This window comes from Anomaloglossus baeobatrachus, chromosome 1 (genome assembly GCF_048569485.1).
Source record: "Anomaloglossus baeobatrachus isolate aAnoBae1 chromosome 1, aAnoBae1.hap1, whole genome shotgun sequence".
NCBI lineage: Eukaryota > Metazoa > Chordata > Amphibia > Anura > Aromobatidae > Anomaloglossus > Anomaloglossus baeobatrachus.
In genome coordinates this window covers 655,467,785-655,488,989 of record NC_134353.1, presented here as the reverse complement: position 1 = coordinate 655,488,989, position 21,205 = coordinate 655,467,785, and the positions used below count along the sequence as shown (strand labels likewise).

Here is a 21,205-nt window from a genome sequence, read left to right as displayed (position 1 = left end):
GACCTACCCCGAAAATAAGGCGTAGCATGATTTTTCAGGATTTTGAGAGTATGATTGAAATATAAACCCTACTCCAAAAATAAGCCCTAGATAAAGTTCAGTTAAAAAGTGTCCAGGCAGCTACTACTATACATGTAAAAAAGTAAGTATAATACAGCAGATACAGTAGAACTTTCCCATGAGGAAAGCAGACACCCCCAAAATAAACGCACTCAATAGACTCCATAATAATTAGGGTTGGCTAGTGCTGGGCTCTCACACATAGATTGGGTAGCTCCGTTGTCGTCACTCCACACCAGAGCATTGTAGCTGCTTCCTGTCACCAGGGGGAGCTAACCACCACACTTGACTGTAGTAGAATGCAGCTGGAATGGCAAGGGAACGGGCTTTGATGGACCTCTGACTGGAGTGACTCAGATCTGTGTTTGAGAGTCCATCCACCATCGGCTCTTGTCATCAACAATTATTAATTGTTTTGGGTCTAAGGGGGTCTGGTGAATTTGATTTTTTTTTCTTTTGGGGGGAAGCGGGTGTCTGCATTCCTTGATGTAGGGTTTACTGTTTCTTCCCTGCAGTATTCTATTTGCTTTTTTAAAATTGATCTTAACAAAAATTTTAACCAGCAGAGAGGTGTCTAATATATATATACAGTGGTTACGGAAAGTATGCAGACCCCTTTAACATTCTCACTCTTTGTTTCATTGCAGCCATTTGGTAAATTCAAAAAAACTTAATTTTTTTTTCTCATTAATGTACACTCTGCACTCCATCTTGACAGAAAAAAACAGAAATGTAGAAATTTTTGCAAACTTATTAAACAAGAAAAACTGAAATATCACATGGTCATAAGTATTCAGACCCTTTGTTCAGACACTCATATTTAAGTCATATGCTGTCCATTTCCTTGTGATCCTCCTTGAGATGGTCCTACTCCTTCATTGGAGTCCAGCTGTATAAGACCTCACAGTTCACAGTGCATGTCAGACTGAATGAGAATCATGAGGTCAAAGGAACTGTCCAAGGAGCTCAGAGACAGAACTGTGGCAAAGCACAGATCTGGCCAAGGTTACAAAATAATAATTTCTCCAGTACTCAAGGTACCTAAGAGCACAGTGGCCTCAATAATCCTTAAATGGAAGAAATTTGGGACCACCAGAACTCTTCCTAGACCTGGCCATCCTGCCAAACTGAGCAATCGTGGGAGAAGAGCCTTGGTGAGAGAGGTAAAGAATAACCCCAAGATCACTGTGGCTAAGCTCCAGAGATGCAGTAGGAAGATGGGAGAAAGTTCCACAAAGTCAACTAGATCTGCAGCCCTCCACCAGTAGGGCCTTTATGGCAGAGTGGCCCAACAGAAGCCTCTCCTCAGTGCAAGACATATGAAAGCCTGCATAGAGTTTTCAAAAAACACATGAAGGACTCCCAAACTATGAGAAATAAGATTCTCTGTTCTGGTGAGATGAAGATAGAACTTTTTGGTGATAATTCTAAGCGGTATGTGTGGAGAAAACCAGACACTGCTGATCACCTGCCCAATACAATCCCAACAGTGAAACTTGGTGGTGGCAGCATCATACTATGAGGGTGATTTTCAAGCTGCAAGGACAGGACGACTGGTTGAAATATCCTGGAAGAAAGCCTCTTCCAGAGTGCTCTGGACCTCACACTTGGCTGAAGATTCACCTTCCAACAAGACAATGACCCTAAGCACACAGCTAAAATAACAAAGAAATGACTTCAGAACAACTCTGTGACCATTCTTGACTAGCCCAGCCAGAGCCCTGATCTAAACCCAATTGCGCATCTCTGGAGGGACCTGAAAATGGGTGTCCACCAACTTTCACCTTACAACCTGACGGAACTGGAGAGAATCTGCAAGGAAGAATGGCAGAGGATCCCAAATCCAGGTGTGAAAAACTTGTTGCATCATTCCCAAGAGGACTCATGGCTGTACTAACTCAAAAGGTGCTTCTACTCAATACTGAGCAAAGGGTCTGAATACTTATGACCATGTATTATTTTAGTTTTTCTTGTTTAATAAATTTGCAAACAATTCTACATTTCGGGGGGGGGGGGGGGGTTTCTGTCAAGACGGGGTGCAGAGTGTACATTAATGAGAAAAAAATGAACTTTTTAGAATTTACCAAATGGCTGCAATTAAACAGAGTGAAAAATTTATAGCGGTCTGAATACTTTCCATACCCACTGTATACCTATATACATATAGGTAATGTATATAGTAGTATCAATAATGGCCTGGAAACCTTTTAGATACCATAACTATAAATGTGGCTATAAAGCTAATAGCATTGAAAAAGACCTATTCACAAATGATGTATAGCCATGAATAAATCTTAAAAGTATATCTTTATTACTAGTATCAAATATCACTTTAAACACGAGTACTTTTATAATTTATTTATGGCTATATATCATTTGTGAATAGGTCTTTTTTTTACATGTTTCCTTCCTAGTAGCTTTTTGATTTTTGTTTCTGACTGCTGGTTAATGTAGATTGTTGTACATGGAAATAGGATCTCAAGAAATTCAGGATGGAATACAGGTTTTGGAGATTTATGATGATGTTTCATAATGTGGTGGCGTGATTATATTTTAATAAATGTTGATTTGATTTTTTTTATTTTTTTTTTGTTTAAGAATACATGTAATTTTTTTGATTATGGAAAAAATTGGCATACCCTGAAAATAAGGCCTAGCCCATCTTTCAGACAAAAAGAAAATAGCATAAGACCTTATCTTATTTTCGGGCAAACACAGGTATATCACATAGTTGCTTATTTTCATGTGTATTGATTGATTTCTGAACTAAAAATGTCAGATACTTTTTAACCCCTTACCGACACTGGCTTTGGAAGGGCCATGCGGGACCTTGTTATGTCACATAAACCCAGCAGCCGCTTCACTTTTCACCTCCTTTGGACAAATCTGACATCTAGAGGAAGTGAAAGAGCGGCTGCAGCTTTCACTTCCTCCAGATGTCAATTACCGTATTTTTCGGACTACAAGACGCACTGGACCATAAAACGTACCCTGGTTTTAGAGGAGGAAAATAGTAATATAAAATTTTAAGCAAAAAATGTAGTCATGACACACTGTTATGGGGTGAGCATCTGCTGCCTACACTTTTATGGGGGTAATGTCCCCAAATTCTCTGCTAAGGTACCCCATCCTGGTAATGATCCTCCTGCCTTGTATATGTACCCCATCCTGGTATATGCCCTTATCCTGCTATATACTGGCATCCTGCTATATATACCCCCATCCTGCTATATACTGCCATCCTGCTATATGCTCCCCATCCTGATATATACTGCCATCCTAGTATATGCCCTTATCCTGCTATATACCCCATCCTGCTATATACTGCCATCCTGCTATATGCCCTTATCCTGCTATATAACCCCATCCATCCTGCTGTATGACCCCATCCTGCTATATGACCCCATCCTACTATATGGCCCCATCCTGCTATATGGCCCCATCCTGCTATATGGCATGTATCCTGTATCACACAAAAAAATAAATGTTTATACTCACCTTTCCTCGCTCCATGTAGCATCGCTCCTCCCCCTGTCTGTGGCGGCAGCAGCACTGCTGACCTGTGTGGAGCCGTCACTGTTCCCTGCAGCATCGCTCGTCCTGCTGTCTGCCGGTCAGCTGACCTGTGTGACTAGCGGCGCGCACAGCGATGACGTCATCGCTGTGCTCACCGCTGGCTACACAGATCAGCTGGCCGGCAGACAGGAGGAGATCGCGGTGCTGCAGGGGAACGGTGACGGGTGAATATACTGATTCACTGCCCCCAGCGCTGACCTGTGTGGAGCCGTCCCCCTGCAGCATCGCGATGTCCTCCTGTCTGCCGGCTGATGTGTGTGGAGAGCGCACACAGCGATGACATCATCTCTGTGCTCACCGATCGCTACACAGGTCAGCTGCCCGGCAGACAGGAGAAGATTGTGGTGCTGCAGGGGAACAGTGACGGGTGAGTGTACCGTACTTATTCACTGCCCCCCGCGCTGATGATGATGCACGGGGGGCAGTGAATACAGTTGCACATGATCACTCCAGGCTGTAGTTGCCAGGGGTGAGCACGGCCGGCTGTTAATTATGCGCGCACCCCCCGCTCATCATTCCGCCCACCTGTCAGTGCTGGCTTCAGCGCTGAGAGATGATGGGCGGGATGATGGGCGTGCATATGTAATGAGCAGGCCCACGTGGTCACGGCAGGCGCTGCTACAGCCTGCTCGTGCTGCCGATGACCCTCTCCACCACAGCACCCTCATTCCCAGCCGCAGCCCTATATTCAAACCATAAGATGCACCCCCTACTTTCCCCCAACATTTGGGGAAAAAAAATGCGTCTTATGGTCCGAAAAATACGGTACATCTGAAGGAGGCAACAGTGAAGCGACCGCTGAACAGTGGCAGGGATGTCACATGTGCCTCAGGAGAGCCAGTGCTGGCACCACTAGAACGGCACTCACTGGAGGTGAGTATAGGTGTTCTTATTTTACTTCGGGGGAGGTAGGGGAACATACTAATTAAGATAGGGTTGTCTGAGTAGTGGAGAACCCCTTTAAATTAGTGGTGTCACATATAATAGAATATAACTCATTTGATACTCTATCGCTGGTATCTGTGGGGGTTCAAGCACAAATTTGTATATCTCTTTGTATAGGAAGTAATTACTCTCTATGCATAATGTCCTAGGCTTAAGCTTGGTTTACACACTGCAACATCGCAAACGACATCGCTGTAACGTCACCGGTTTTGTGACGTTACAGCGACCTCCCCAGCGACATTGCAGTGTGTGAAACCTATCAGCGACCTGGCCCCTGCTGTGAAGTTGTGATTGCTACAAATCGTTCAGGACCATTCCTAGGTCCTTTGTTTCCCACTGTGCAGCATGCATCGCTAGCAAGTTTCAGTGTGTAAAGGGGACTTTACAGCGACTCCGCGGCTCTGTCTGTGTAGCGTCCTGATTAGCGGTCACCGGTGAAGGATTCACCGGTGACCGCTAATCCCCTGAGCGACTGAAGTGTCCCCCCCTCTCTCATACTCACCGATCCCCGATCACCGGCGCTGCACGGCGCTCACTCTGCTCCAGCGGCTTTTCCTTTTTTGAAAAAGCCGGCCGCTCATTAAACAATCTCGTATTCCCTGCTTTTCCCTGCCCACCGGCAAATATGATTGGTTGCAGTGAGACACGCCCACACGCTGAGTGACAGCTGTGTCACTGCACCCAATCACAGCAGCCGGTGGGCGTGTCTATACTGTGCAGTAAAATAAATAAATAAATAATTAAAAAATCCGGCGTGAGGTCCCCCCCAATTTTAATACCAGCCAGATAAAGCCATACGGCTAAAGGCTGGTATTCTCAGGATGGGGAGCTCCACGTTATGGGGAGCCCCCCAGCCTAACAATATCAGCCAGCAGCCGCCCAGAATTGCCGCATACATTAGATGCGACAGTTCTGGGACTGTACCCGGCTCTTCCCGATTTGCCCTGGTGCGTTGGAAAATCGGGGTAATAAGGAGTTATTGGCAGCCCATAGCTGCCAATAAGTCCTAGATTAATCATGTCAGGCGTCTCCCCGAGATTCCTTCCATGATTAATCTGTAAATTACAGTTAAAAAACACACACCCGAAAAATCCTTTATTAGAAATAAAAAACACTAACAACTTCCCTCATTACCAATTTATTACCCACAACAAAGCCCTCCTTGTCCGGTGTAATCCACGGTCCTCCAACGTCGCATCCAGCTCTGCTGCATGGAGGTGACAGGAGCAGCAGAAGACACAGCCACTCCTGTCACCTGCACGCAGCTAATGAAGAGAGCCGTGTGATCGGCTGAGCTGTCACTGAGGTTACCTGGATCCAGCGGTGGATGCAGCGATGGCCGCGGGTAACCTCAGTGACAGCTCAGCTGATCGCGCTACTCACCTCATTTGCTGCGTGGAGCTGACCGGAGCGGCGGTGAGTAGCGCGATCAGCTGAGCTGTCACTGAGGTTACCCGCGGCCACCGCTGGATCCAGGTAACCTCAGTGACAGCTCAGCCGATCACACGGCTCTCTTCATTAGCTGCGTGCAGGTGACAGGAGCGGCTGTGTCTTCTGCTGCTCCTGTCACCTGCATGCAGCAGAGCTGGATGCGACGTTGGAGGACCGTGGATTACGCCGGACAAGGAGGGCTTTGTTGTGGGTAATAAATTGGTAATGAGGGAATGTGTTTGTGTTTTTAATTTCTAATAAAGGATTTTTTCGGGTGTGTGTGTTTATTTACTGTCACTTACAGATTAATCATGGAAGGAATCTCGGGGAGACGCCTGACATGATTAATCTAGGACTTATTGGCAGCTATTGGCTGCCAATAACTCCTTATTACCCCGATTTGCCAACGCACCAGGGCAAATCGGGAAGAGCCGGGTACAGTCCCAGAACTGTCGCATCTAATGTATGCGGCAATTCTGGGCGGCTGCTGACTGATATTGTTAGGCTGGGGGGCTCCCCATAACGTGGGGCTCCCCATCCTGAGAATACCAGCCTGCAGCCGTATGGCTTTATCTGGCTGGTATTAAAATAGGGGGAACCGCACGCCGGATTTTTTAATTATTTATTTATTTATTTTACTGCACAGTATAGACACGCCCACCGGCTGCTGTGATTGGGTGCAGTGACACAGCTGTCACTCAGCGTGTGGGCGTGTCTCACTGCAACCAATCACATTTGCCGGTGGGCGGGGAAAGCAGGGAATACGAGATTGTTTAATGAGCGGCCGGCTTTTTCAAAAAAGGAAAAGCCGCCGGAGCAGTGTGAACGCCGTGCAGCGCCGGTGATCGGGGGATCGGTGAGTATGAGAGAGGGGGGGAAATCACCAGCAAATGAGGTGAGTAACGCGATCAGCTGAACTGTCACTGAGGTTACCCGCGGCCACCGCTGCATCCACCGCTGGATCCAGGTAACCTCAGTGACAGCTCAGCCGATCACACGGCTCTCTTCATTAGCTGCGTGCAGGTGACAGGAGCGGCTGTGTCTTCTGCTGCTCCTGTCACCTGCATGCAGCAGAGCTGGATGCGACGTTGGAGGACCGTGGATTATGCCAGACAAGGAGGGCTTTGTTGTGGGTAATAAATTGGTAATGAGGGAATGTGTTTGTGTTTTTTATTTCTAATAAAGGATTTTTCGGGTGTGTGTTTTTTAACTGTAATTTACAGATTAATCATGGAAGGAATCTCGGGGTGACGCCTGACATGATTAATCTTGGACTTATTGGCAGCTATGGGCTGCCAATAACTCCTTATTACCCCGATTTGCCAACGCACCAGGGCAAATCGGGAAGAGCCGGGTACAGTCCCAGATCTGTCGCATCTAATGAATGCGGCAATTCTGGGCGTCTGCTGGCTGATATTGTTAGGCTGGGGGGCTCCCCATAACGTGGGGCTCCTCATCCTGAGAATACCAGCCTGCAGCCGTATGGCTTTATCTGGCTGGTATTAAAATAGGGGGGGACCGCACGCCGGATTTTTTAATTATTTATTTATTTACACGGCACACAGAGCCGCGCGGCATTAAATGAAGTCGGGTGAAGTTCACCTGCTGTCCCCAACGACCAGCTAGGTCGCTCTGCAGGTCCGGATCGCTGTTAGGTCGTTGGCCAGGTCTGCCTGTTTGACAGCTCACCAGAGACTTTGTAGCGATCCCGGCTAGGTTGAGATCGCAGGATGGATCGCTAGAAAGTCTCAGTGTGTAAACCCAGCATTATACTCCTACATTGGTGCTCTCATCTAAACTGTTGATTTACAATGCAAACTAGTCACACATGGGATTTCTTTTATATTATTTATTTAGGTGGCAGTTCCAGTCAGATGGTGGGGACATTGGATTTGGAGTTTTCAGGAAGACAAAGGCAGGAGAGCGACAAAAAGCTGGAGACATGATTGAGGTGGTACCCAGTGAAAGATACAATTCCCACATGGTACCGGAAGACGGAACCTTGACATGCTCTGAGCCCGGCACATGTAAGTGTAAAAAGACCTGAGAAGCTAGGTGTTCATAGGAAGGCAAGTAAATGATGGAAATGTTAAGAGCTGGATTTATGGCACTCCTTAATCCAATAGTAATTATAAAACCACGGCATTACGTTATACAGTATATATGTTTCAAAAGCTAAGTCTTTATTAAGACTGCAATCCAGCAAGGTATACGTATATGATGTTTCAGCTCATAAGACCTTCCTCAGAAAAACTGGAAAGACAGATCACCATATTTCAGTATACATTATAAATATGAAAACTAATAAAGTACAAAGCAAAATAAAAACATCAGAGAAGACAAAGTACATTCTTCCCTCTCTCTCTTTCTCTTTCTTTCTTTCTTTCTTTCTTTCTTTCTTTCTTTCCTTCTCTTTTTTTCTTTCTCATTAATCAATAGTACAGAGTGTGAAAACTCATGTAACCTCTATGTATGTAAGATATATGATTAGCCATACCGTCATATAACAAAGTAATTGTCAATTCCTATGGAGATTGTATATAAATCTCTAAAAGACATATATAATATATATATACATATATATCAGTAGAAATGTGATCACTGTGGGTTTAAATATGATATATGGTGACTATGAAGCCCTATGAAATGAAGCTATTAATGGAGACTGACCATAATATATGATAATATATGACTCAAAGTTTGATAAAGGTAATATACATGATTCAGAAATCTGTGGAAATGAAGGAAGCGCACGTTAAATAAGGGGAGGTTACCGGATTTCAGGGTATGGGGAATCTAATCTTTCAAGCACCACGGTGTTTTCTATAAGAAAGCCGCTGCAAGATATTTCTAGTGGCACTTATCTTTGGGAGGGCAAAAGGTTTGGCAATCTGAAATCAGACATGCCGGATGTTTAACTTCTCTGACAATCATTTGTCTGGGACCCCCATACATGTTGGGCTGTCAGCCCACCCTGTTGATATCAGCTGGTTTGGCAGACGTGCGTCTAACGTGTAAGGGCTTAAGGCCCTTCTAAATGGGCTGATAATCAGCTGACTAAACATTTGTAACAATACTCTTTCCTACCTTTTGGCCCCTGTAACATTGACATTTTTATGCAGCCTAAAAGGTAATTGTTCTCAGCAGCACATCTTCACTTGTAAACAGGAGTTCCTGTCAACCATATGCAAACTGTATAGGAACTGTACGATTGTCTTCGCAATTGTCCTCTAAAAAGAACCTGACATCTAATACATGCTGCCCAATCCATGGCACTAGCTGCATGAACTCAGCCAGGTATGTTTCACTCACCGCAGTGTATAGGGATAGACCTGTCAATCCAGGGCAACAGGTGGGGACCTGCCTGTCTGAGTAGTCTCCAGTGTGGCTCAGTCCCCGGCGGCTTTTGAAGTATGTTTTTCATTGATACGCCATAGCATTGGGAGTCAAACATACCTGAATAAGTTCATACATCCAGTGTCTGATACGTAGCACTTATGGATTGGACAGCATGTAACAGTGGTCAGGTTGTCTATAGTTTGCATCAGTCTATGATAAAGCCCCCACCACAATAGTGTTCACATGATCTTGTGTCCAAACATCATCACTGCAGCTTTAGAATGGAAGTGCTGGGGATGGGTGAGGATCACTTGTTTTTTATTTCTTTAATCCATTTTGAGCTATTTTTAATATTTTTAATTTGATCACACTTGTTTTGATCCATACATTTACCAGAAGTATATGGAAGGACAATTTGTGCGCTGTACTTGCAAATCTGTAATTTACTTCTATACAGGTAAATGGTAATAAAAAATATTTTAAGCAAGATGCACCAGCAGCTACCCTGAATAAGGATATATTCACATGGGCATAATGTCAGCTCTTTAGCGGGCCCTTGTGTTTTTACAAGTCTACAATAGTCTGTGTCCAATAACAGCGATGTAACTACTTTTATGCCCCAAAATTACAAAAGAATTCTAGGAGTGATACCTTTATTGGCCAACCAGAAAAATGATATCTGCAAGCTTTCAGGACCCAAAGGCTCCTTCATCAGGTCAGTTTACAAATGAATGACTGAGACAAGAGCACAACATTTTGGAGATGTTACACCAGGACAATTGTTTCTTGTTAACCAAAGGTATCATTCCTACAATACGTTTGTCATTTTTAGGCATAAAAGTATTTACATCAATTTTTCTGGTTAACGTGGTACCCCAATATAATTTTGTATTGTTCATCATGTCCAATTACTTGAAACATTTGACACTGAAGTTCGGCAGAATATATCAACAACTTATTATCTATAGTGGGTACAGAAAGTATTCAGACCCCTTTAAATGTTTCACTCTTTGTTCCATTTGGTAAATTCAAAAAAGTTCATTTTTTTCCTCATTAATGTACACTCTGCACGCCATCTTGACAGAAAAAAAACAGAAATGTGGAAATGTTTGCAAATTTATTAAACAGGAAAAACTGAAATATCACATGGTCATAAGTATTTAGACCCTTTCCTCGGTATTGAGTAGAAGCACCCTTTGGAACTAGTACAGCCATGAGTCTTCTTGAGAATGATGCAACAAGTTTTTCACACCTGGATTTGGGGATCCTCTGCCATTCTTTCTTGCAGATACTCTCCAGTTCCCTCAGGTTGGAAGGTGAACGTTGGTGGACAGCCATTTTGAGGTCTCAACAGAGATGCTCAATTGGGTTTAGGTCAGGGCTCTGACTGGGCCAGTCAAGAATAGTCAGAGTTGTTTTAAGGCCACTCCTTTTTTATTTTAGCTGTGTGTTTAGGGTCATTGTCTCGTTGGAAGGTGAACCTTCGGCCAAGTCTGAGGTCCACAGAGCACCCTGGAAGAGGCTTTCTTCCAGGATATTGCAACCAGTCGTCCTGTCTCTACAACTGAAAAACACCCCCATAGCATGATGCTTCCACCACCATGTTTCACTGTAGGGATTGTATTGGGCAGGTGATCAGCAGTGTCTGGTTTTCTCCACACATACCGCTTAGAATTATCACCAGAAAGTTCTATCTTCGTCTCATCAGACCAGAGAATCTTATTTCTCATAGTCTGGGAGTCCTTCATATGTTTTTTTGCAAACTCTATGCAGGCTTTCATATGTCTTGTACTGAGGAGAGGCTTCCATAGGGCCACTCTGCCATAAAGGCCCAACTGGTAGAGGGCTGCAGATCTAGTTGACTTTGTGGAACTTTCTCCCATCTCCCTACTGCATCTCTGGAGCTCAGCCACAGTGATCTTGGGGTTCTTCTTCACCTCTCTTACCAAGGCTCTTCTGCCATGATTGCTCAGTTTGGCTGGATGGCCAGGTCTAGGAATAGTTCTGGTGGTCCCAAACATCTTCCATTTAAGGATTATGGAGGCCACTGTGCTCTTAGGAAGCTTGAGTACTGCAGAAATTCTTTTGTAACCTTGGCCAGATCTGTGCTTTGCCACAATTCTGTCTCTGAGCTTCTTGTGCAGTTCCTTTGACCTCCTGATTCTCATTTGGTCTGACATGCACTGTGAGCTGTGAGGTCTTATATAGACAGGTGTGCGTCTTTCCAAATCAAGCCCGATCAGTTTAATTAAACACAGCTGGACTCCAATGAAGGAGTAGAACCATCTCAAGGAGGATCACAAGGAAATGGATAGCACGTGACTTAAATATGAGTGTCTGAGCAAAGGGTCTGAATACTTATGACCATGTAATATTTCAGTTTTTCTTGTTTAATAGGTTTGCAAAAATTTCTACATTTCTGTTTTTTTCTGTCAAGATGGGCTGCAGAGTGTACATTAAGGAGAAAAAAAAATTAAGTTTTTTTGAATTTACCAAATGGCTGCAATGAAACAAGAGTGAAAAATTTAAAAGGGTCTGAATACTTTCCGTACCCACTGCATGTCGACTGGAAGACGATGGCCCAACAACATATGTGGCGGGAGGAGGGACAATGAATATGACGGTTTGCATCATTTTTACATAATTATTTTATAGTGGCAAATGTTCCATATTAAACATTGCATCTGTTTCGTAACATTGCTGACAACATTCACACCTCTCTTTTCTCCCTACAGATGTACTTCGCTTTGATAATACATACAGCTACATACATGCCAAGAAGGTCAGTTTTACTGTAGAAGTCCTGCTACCAGACAAAAGCTCCGAAGAGAAGATCCAGAAACTAGAAGAAAAGCTGGAGACCAGTCTCAGCCTCTAAAAATATACTGCTCTTTGTAAAGCCCATAAGACCCCCAAATACAGCTGTGAAATAGCACAGTATGTACAACAAAAAGCCAGCTAAGGTTCTGAGAATGCAGAAAGACATTTGCCCACCATGAAATCGGCTGGGAGTCTATCATTTGCCTCATTGCATTTCAGATATGAAACAGTGAGAAGATGCCAGAATTACCTGTAGATAAAGAGGAGTATGCTAATGACTAGTAAGACAATAATGCTTGAAATCAGTACTAAGTGGATAGACATACTTGAAGTACAGCCCATTTTATTCTTTGTAGAGTCCATACTTCATGATGATTATGGATACTTTGCATACCTCAGTAAATACCAGGGTAAAGATTAGGAATTATCAATTTTAATGAGATTTTATTTCAGAATTATGTGACGGATATTGTATTGGTTCAGTAATAACTCCAGCCACTGTGTCGGCTGTAATGGCCGTATAATTATTAGCCAATACCAGGTTCATAAATTAATAAAAATGCAACATAAAATTACCAAGATAAGCTTCCTTCCATTATTAATTCTTTATTGGTAACTTGTTCTGTAAATAGTAGTCAGATGGCTTCTCTAAGACTAGTTTCACACTTGCATTAATTACCTTCAGTCGCAATCCGCCCTTTTGGAAAACAGCGGAATCCGTTAACGTTTCCCATAGTCTTGTATGGATGACGGATTGTGACAAAAGTACCTGCGTTGCTTCCGCTGGCCGACGCTGCGTTGCTTCCGCCGGGCGGCAGGAACGCAGCATGTAACTTTTTTGAGCGGCGGAATCCTTTATTTTTTTCACTGCACATGCTCATCATTTTTTTTTTTTAATCACAGAAGCTTTATTTTGACTCTCGGTGTCCGAACGATCAGCTGAGCACCCGGCAGCTGGATTTTGAGAGCGCTCAGCTGAGCGCCCGGCAGTCGGCTTTTGAGCCCACTCAGCTGAGCGCCCGGCAGTCGGCTTTTGAGCGCACTCAGCTGAGCGCCCGGCAGCCAGCTTTTGAGAGCGATCAGCTGAGCGCCCGTTGCCGGGTGATCAGCTGATCGTTCACAATAGTCTGCTGCCGGTAAAACTGTAAAGGGGAAAAAAAAAAAAAGCTTTCCGTTGTTTTGTACGATCCGTTGCATCCGTTGTGCCATTATATGCAACGCATCCGTTGCATCCGTCACACAACGCAGTGCAACGGATGCCGTTGAACGCAAGCGTGAAACTAGCCTAAGCTGTAGGTTAGGGTGACCAACACAGGTTGAAGGCAATGACACAGAAGATGGCACGTAGATCAGCAAAGACCAGGTCAGCTGGGTTAGCAGGATGGCAAGGAGACAAGAGGAGAAGGCATCAGAAGACACAAAGCTAGGAGTGTATATATACACAAGAGCTGTAGATGTATAGTTAGTCCAGGACATGCAGCAAACATACGGTTAACGACAGAGTTGTATGTTTCTAGCAGACAGATGGTTCTTGGCAGGGATGTAGGCAGCAGTGATAAACATGCAAACTGAAAGTACGCGGTAACTGTAAACCCCACGCTAACTGTATACTAAGACACACATAGGTAGAAATTAAAAAATCCAGCATCCATGTCAGTATAAAATAAAACTTCGTCTTTATTGCAAAATTTCTTTAAAATTCCTTAAGATCAATGCTCAAGAAAGACGCGTTTCAAACGCAGGAGCGTTCTTAATCATCTACTCACATCATATACATCGAGGGTTTAAAAAGAGGAACAACCGGATATACCACATAACAGGACACATCTGAACAAGATAATTAACATAATGACATTTGAATACATGGTATGCAAAGGGTTAATAAGGGGTTAAGAAATGCCAAAGGGGAAAAAAAAAACCTTTACCTAATAAATGTTATTTATCTCATTTTTTAAATTCATGCCTGAAGGTGCTCTAGTGTTCAATAAGAAAATCCATTTTGCTTCCTTCATACGAAGGGCTCTAATACCATCACCCCCTCTTTTGGAGACAAAAACCTCCTCAATTGCACTAACCCTAAAGCAGTCGGTGCAACCATTATGTGCTTGTATAAAATGTCGGGATGCGCCAGATGGACTCCTGGGGCTAATACCGCCAATATCATAGATGTGCTCAGAGATCCTCCGTCTTAGAGGGCAGATCGTAGAACCCACATACTGCACCTGGCAAGTGGAACATGTGATTAAATACACCACATAGCTGGATCCACAGTTCAAAAAAGAAGTAATATCAAAAAACTTTTTTGTAGTGCAGTAAAAAAATCCCGTGCAATTGTCCAGGTACTTACACAGACCGCATAACCTCTGAGCACATCTATATGAACCATGGACAGAGAGCCATTTTCTTTTTCCCGGCGCAGAACATTTATTGACATGGTCACTAGGTGACAGTATAGAGCCTATTGTACGATTCCTTCTGGTCCTTCTTGTACATCCTTAATTGTCGCATCTGTATACAAAATCGGTAAGAATTTTTTAACCATACCAATTACCGCTGAATAGTCTGAACTGTACCTGGTAGAAAAAACTACCGCTTTATTGGTCTGGGAAGGATTCCTGATTTTATCATCCAAATATTGCTCCCTGGTTTTTACATTTGTTTTATCTTTGGCTTTTTGGAGGGTAGTATGAGAATAGCCCCTATTCAAAAATCTGTCCTCAATAGTCTTACATTCCTCAACATAGGCCTCCTCAGTAGTGCAACAATGTCTAGCTCTAATAAATTCACCTGTGGGAATGTTGTGAATGACATGGCGCGGATGACAGCTGTCTGCATGTAACACGGAATTACCAGCGGATTTTTTTCGGAAGAGACTGCAATCCACTTTATCAATGGAGGGGTGTGAAGAGAAACTAATATCCAAAAAAGAAATCATATTTTTATTAAACTCAAAAGTAAAAAATAAATTGAAAGGATTATTTCTGTTGTAAAAAATAAAATTAACCAAGTTCCTCTCGTCACCCCTCCATTCAAACAAGATGTCGTCTATATACCTCAAAAAAAATCGCAATGTCTCCAGAAAAAGGATTGGATGAGGAAAAAATATATTCCTCCTCCCACCATGTAAGAAAAATGTTCGCCAGGGACGGGGAAAACCGCGCCCCCCTCGATGTATATGATGTGAGGAGATGATTAAGAACGCTCCTGCGTTCGAAACGCGTCTTTCTTGAGCATTGATCTTATGGAATTTTAAAGAAATTTTGCAATAAAGACGAAGTTTTATTTTATACTGACATGGATGCTGTTTTTTTTCGTTTATGCTGAATTGGAATTGCCTACCTCCTTGCACCGTCTACCTCATAGCTCCATGTGGTGAGCTGGAATCTCTCTTTTTCCCTAAGACACACATAGGTGTCTGAGGCAGCCTTAAAAGGCGTTGGGTAATGATGTCACAGAAGTTTGCCAAGCTACTTGAGAAACCCAGGATGGACCACAGCACAAGAAGGCAATGATATGAAAAGGGAGCAAGGCCTGGTCCTGGAGCTGAGACAGAGTAATGCCATTTCCAGATGGTGTCTCATCATCTTAAGCAACAACTTTAATTTCTAAAACATACTTTTACATATACAGTATAAGGATTAAATCTGTATTATGGTCCTGTACACACCTTGTGACCTAACCTGCTGTTTTTTTTCTTATTTTTTGTTTACAATAACCCTGCACGCCTCTGTGTGTAATAGAAGATACCGTATAGATCCATAGCACAGGACACAGTTGACCACGAAAACCAAACTCAGTTTCTTGCTGAATAACTTACAATTAACTCTAAACAGAATTCTTGAAAAATGTCCATTGTTATTTATAGCAGCTAGTGTGAATGTTCAGCGAGCCAATTCCTATTGTTCTGATAACACACCCGGTTATGTGGCACAATGCTGCTATGCACATGATTCACACAATGTATTGCAATGGTTACTTTAACTCTTGCACAATGATATGGCTTCAGGTGAAGTACTTTCAGTACAAGTATTGTTCTACTGAAATGACCTTGCTGGAATCATTTTCTCACTAAATTCCTCTGGCTTCTTATAATTCCCTTCTGGATGGCTACAACTGCAATGGGTGTCAGAACATTTGACTAAGGCCTCCTTCACACATCCATGTTTTAGTACGTGGAATGTCCGTTTTCACAGATACCGGAGACATGGACACACGTAGACCCTTTAAAATCAATAGGCTTGCACACACGTCCATGTTTGACATGTAACCTTTGTCCGTGTGGAGCACACACGTGTCCATGTGCTCCACACGGCGACATGTCTGTTTTTCCTCCGGCACCAATGATGTCACATGACCTGCATACTGATGTGATCTGACTGCTGTCTCCAGCACTGCTGTCACTTGCTTCCGGGCCCGCTGATTATGCTCATGAATATTCACTGCACCGCTGACCCGGAAGCAGTAGCGGCGGGGACAGGTGAGTATAGAAGTTCATGCTGTCCGTGTGCTATGCAAATGTCTCAGAGATAACACACTGACACCATACGCTGAATACACACAGACACACTTACGCATCTAGACCACGGACCGTGCAAAACATGTGCGTTTTGCACGGAAGTGTGAAAGAGCCCTAACTATTTCGACCATCCGCTTTGGATTCATTGTTACTCTCCTTCTGCAGCAAACTATGTATACTGCTTCTTACAGGAGTGGGACAGTTCAGAAAGAGATTCGCAACATAGTCCTGTTTTTCAGTGAATGAGCCTGTGTTTCCTCAAAGGGGTTGTCCACTACTTGGCGAAGCCCTTCTCAATCACTGTGTTTCTCCTGTTAAAATAATAATGCTTATACTCACGTACAGTGATGGTGCTGGTCCAGCGGTGACACCACTCACTCTCCCAGAGCTCATGTGACATTGATCCCAGGGTTCACATGACATAACAATCAGAGCTGGTTTAACTCTTCCCATCTTCAGATGAATTGAACATCAAGAGGAAGTCAGAGCTGCTCAGCAAGTTAAGCCATCCCTGATTGGGCTTAGGGCTCACATGAGCTCTGGGAGAGAAAGTGCAGAGACCACTGGAATAACGCCGGAGGTGATTATGTGTTTTTATTTTAACGGGGGCAAACATGGTGATTGAGAAGGGGTTGGACAAACCCTTTAAGCCTTCAATATCTATTCTAGTTTAATCAAATTGATCTACACACACAACACTATTGCCCTCTGCAAAGGATAAAATCAGTCTCATTCATTTAATATGCTGCTCTGGATAAATGAAATTTGAGCTCTTATTGGTTATGGGGAAAAAGTATAGCTTTACTGTAAGACAAGACAGGCTAAATGTGGAGTGATGAGCATCACAATCTGCACAAGGCAAATGGGTCTGTTTTCTGGGGTGGTTGTGGGCTGCTATTTTCAGGCTGTGAAGGGCCCAAAAACCATGGACCTTCCCAGCCTGATAACTCTAGCCTCCAGCTGTCTGCTTTACCTTGGCTGGTTATCAAAACATATGGGGGGGGGGCTGTGTTTTATTATTATTTATTTATTAGGTTAATCAAGCTTATACACCCTTTAGTGCTACATGAAAGACACTAAAGGGTGCAAGTGTATAATATGTAGGGGGGTTGTCAGATTAGATATCTGTAGCATATCAAGCTCTTCTATTCTATCATCTATATGTTTATATTAGTTTTTTCCTTTCAGATGTGTGCGAAAAAAAAGTTGGACAGTGTACGGATGGTTTGGGTGCTGTCCAATTTTTTGTTTCTCGCACCCTTAGACTTGCATTGGCGAGGCTCATCTGATATTCTTGGCCATATGCAGCATGCTGACATTTTTTCCTCAGCCCAATTACAACTAAGGAAGAACTCGTGGATGAATACAGCCCCACTGAATAAAATTGGCGAGAGGGCAATGCAATTTATTTTTCTCACGTTGCAATTGGCGTATTTATACACAGATTTGAACGAACCCCAATACTAATGTTTCAGATGCTAGAAAGAGAAGGAAATTGAAAATGTGATGCCAGTAAAATGAAGCGGTTTACATCATTGGAGGAGGGGAGTCCGTGTCAGGGCTCGGATCACACGATCGTATTTTTTGGTCTGAGTGCTGTCCGTAAAAACCAGACCACACGCAGAACAATGTTGTTCAATAGGGCAATGGTGATGAGATCTTTTTTTTCACAGGCCGAATCTGTGGACTAGATTCTTCCATAAATCAGATGAGACTTGCCTATTTAAGTCTAGCGGTGCGCCAAAAAATCAGATGCCACATGCAGCCACACTTTTTTACACTTACATTGCAATCCTTTAACATAGGAAACTGTAAAGGCCCCGTCACACACAGAGATAAATCTTTGGCAGATCTGTGGTTGCAGTGAAATCATGGACATATTGTTCCATTTGTACACAGCCACAAACCTGCCACTGATTGTCCACAATTTCACTGCAACCACAGATCTGCCACAGATTTATCTCTGTGTGTGACAGGGCCTTTAGGCTATGTGCCCACGCTGCGGATTTACCGCGGATTTTGCCGCGGATTTGCCGCGGATTTACCGCAAATCTGCAGCAGCGGCACTTCCAAGCCATTTCAATGGCATTTTGGAAATGCTGTGTCCATGCTGCGGATTTTTCCGCTGCGGATTTGCCGCGGATTTTGATCCGGAAAAATCTGCAGCATGTCAATTGTTTGTTGCAGATTTGGGTATAGAATGGGAAAAAAAAAAAATCCGCATCAAAATCCGCGGCAAATCCGCGGTAAATCCGCGGCAAATCCGCGGGTGCGGATTTGCCGCGAAAGTCGCGGATTTTCAGGCAGAAAAGTCCGCAGGTACATTCTACCGTGGACACATAGCCTAAATGGTCCTGTAAATTATAAATAACTGCTGCTGGGGAAAAAAAAGTGAGAATTTTTTTTCCCACATTTTCTCAATGAAACGCTGATGACTTTTTTATATGCTAGTGTGAACCAGGCCTTAATGGAAGATAGTTATTAGGCTTCAAAGTGGAAGAAGTATACCCCCGTTTTGTGGGAAATCATGATGATCGAGCACTACCACGCACAAGTGCCCGATTCTCGTAACAATCAGCTGGGCACTCGGGTGGGCGCGAATCAAGTACCGAGTATAATGGAAGTCAATGGAGAACTCGAGCATTTTTCATTGACTTCCATTATATTCGATACGAGTACTGAGCACCCAAGCATCGTAGTGCTCGCTCATCACTAGTGGGAATACGTCGTGGGAGAAGGTCAGGACTTCATTTCAATCCATGAACTCATCATGGCAGTGTATTAGGCTGCTTTCACACATCCGGTTTTTGCAATCAGGCACAATCTGACGCTTTTTGCAGAAAAAACGCATCCCGTTTTTTTTTTTTTGCCGCTGGATGCGTTTTTTCCTCATAGACTTGCATTAGCGCCGGATTGTGCCGCATGGCCTTGCGTTGCGTCCGTTTTTTGCCGGATGCGGCATATTTAGCCGATGCGGCGGCCGCATGGAACGTTGCGGCGCGATTTACAATGCAAGCCTATGGACGCCGGATGCGGCGTCCTGCGGCAAAAAATCGCATCTGGCGGCCGGATGCAGTTTTTTGAACTGCGCATGCTCAGTATCATACCGGATCCGTCAAAAAACGGACGGGCCACATGGAAAAACTTATGCAACGGATCAGGTTTTTTCGCCGCATCCGTTGCCTAGGTTTTTGAGCTGGATTGTGCCTGATGCAAAAAAAATTATGTGTGAAAGCAGCCTTAAGGCGCTGTCACACACAGAGGTAGATCTGTGGTAGATCTGTGGTTGCAGTGAAATTGTGGACAATCAGTGGCAGGTTTGTGGCTGTGTACAAATGGAACAATATGTCCATGATTTCACTGCAACCACAGATCTGCCAAAGATTCATCTCTGTGTGTGACGTGGCCTTTCGTGTCTGGCCGGGCTCACACAACCATATGAAAAATTGTCAAAATTTCATCCAGATCACTTGGGCAATTTGTCACTTGTGATCCGGGAGCAATCTGTTCTGTTCTGTTTTATTTTGCAGTAGCAGCCATTAATAATTTACAAGACCACTTACAGTTTCCTATGTTAACCCCTTAGTGACAGCCACATTTTTCAAATCCGCCATGTCACTTTATGTGCTAATAACGCTGCACTGTTTCAGCATATCCCAGTGATTTTGAGACTTTTTTTTGTTACAAATTATATTTTGTGATGATGGAAAATTTAGGTCGATGCGGTTTGCTTTTATTTTTAATATCAGAAATTTAACAAAAAATTCTAAAATGTAGCAATTTTTAAACCTTGATTACCCCTTTAATGCAGATAGTCACACCACACAAGACCGTTCATAAATAACATCTCCCTCGTGTTTTTTACATCAGCACCATCTATACATCTGCTATTTGTTGGGATGTCAGAAGCTTTACAATAGGGGCAGTCATTTTTCTCTTTTTTTTCCAAGGAAATTTACAAAACTTGTTTGATTATTATTTTTTTGGGGGGGGGGGTTATATATTGGGGAACCCCCCAAAAGTAATACCATTATAAAAACAGCAGCCCCTCATAGCTGTGAATTACCATGGCAACCATCAGGACCACACAATCATGATCTCAGGGTGCCGATGGGGTTAAGGAGGAGCCCCCCCATACTCTGTTAACCATCTAGATGCTGTAGTCACGATTGACAGCAGCATCTAGGGGGTTAAATGAACATGGCTGGTGTGAAGGACCCTTAAACTAATGAATGTTAGGTTCAGTGCACATTAAAAATGTATATTTTTTTATTTTTGCTTTATTGTAAAAAGAAAAGCACGTGCTCTGAGCCGCCATACACTGAGAGACAGCACGTTTTTCTCTTTCCATAGGGTTGTACAGGGCTTGTAGCTGGCATCTCCGGAGCATCCAGTGTATCCGGCTGTCTCCGGCGCGTGTCCAGTTGTGCTTTTAAATGCCGAGCCCTAGGTTTGGTGAGTCACGTGACCTTGCCAGCGCCTATTCATTGGCTGAGCTCGGACGGGACTCTGTTGGGA

General features: G+C 43.6%; 1 protein-coding gene across 1 annotated transcript in view; it reads left to right on the top strand.

Moving 5' to 3' along the window:
• Positions 1-12,746, top strand: part of SEC14L2 (SEC14 like lipid binding 2) — a 78,933-nt gene extending 66,187 nt beyond the window's left edge. Inside the window, exons 11-12 of the mRNA XM_075341509.1 lie at positions 7,870-8,039; positions 12,087-12,746. Coding sequence (XP_075197624.1) covers positions 7,870-8,039; positions 12,087-12,229 — 313 coding nt within the window. The 3' untranslated portion in view covers positions 12,230-12,746. The remainder of the gene's footprint in view (positions 1-7,869; positions 8,040-12,086) is intronic.
• The last annotated feature ends 8,459 nt before the right edge of the window (positions 12,747-21,205 follow it).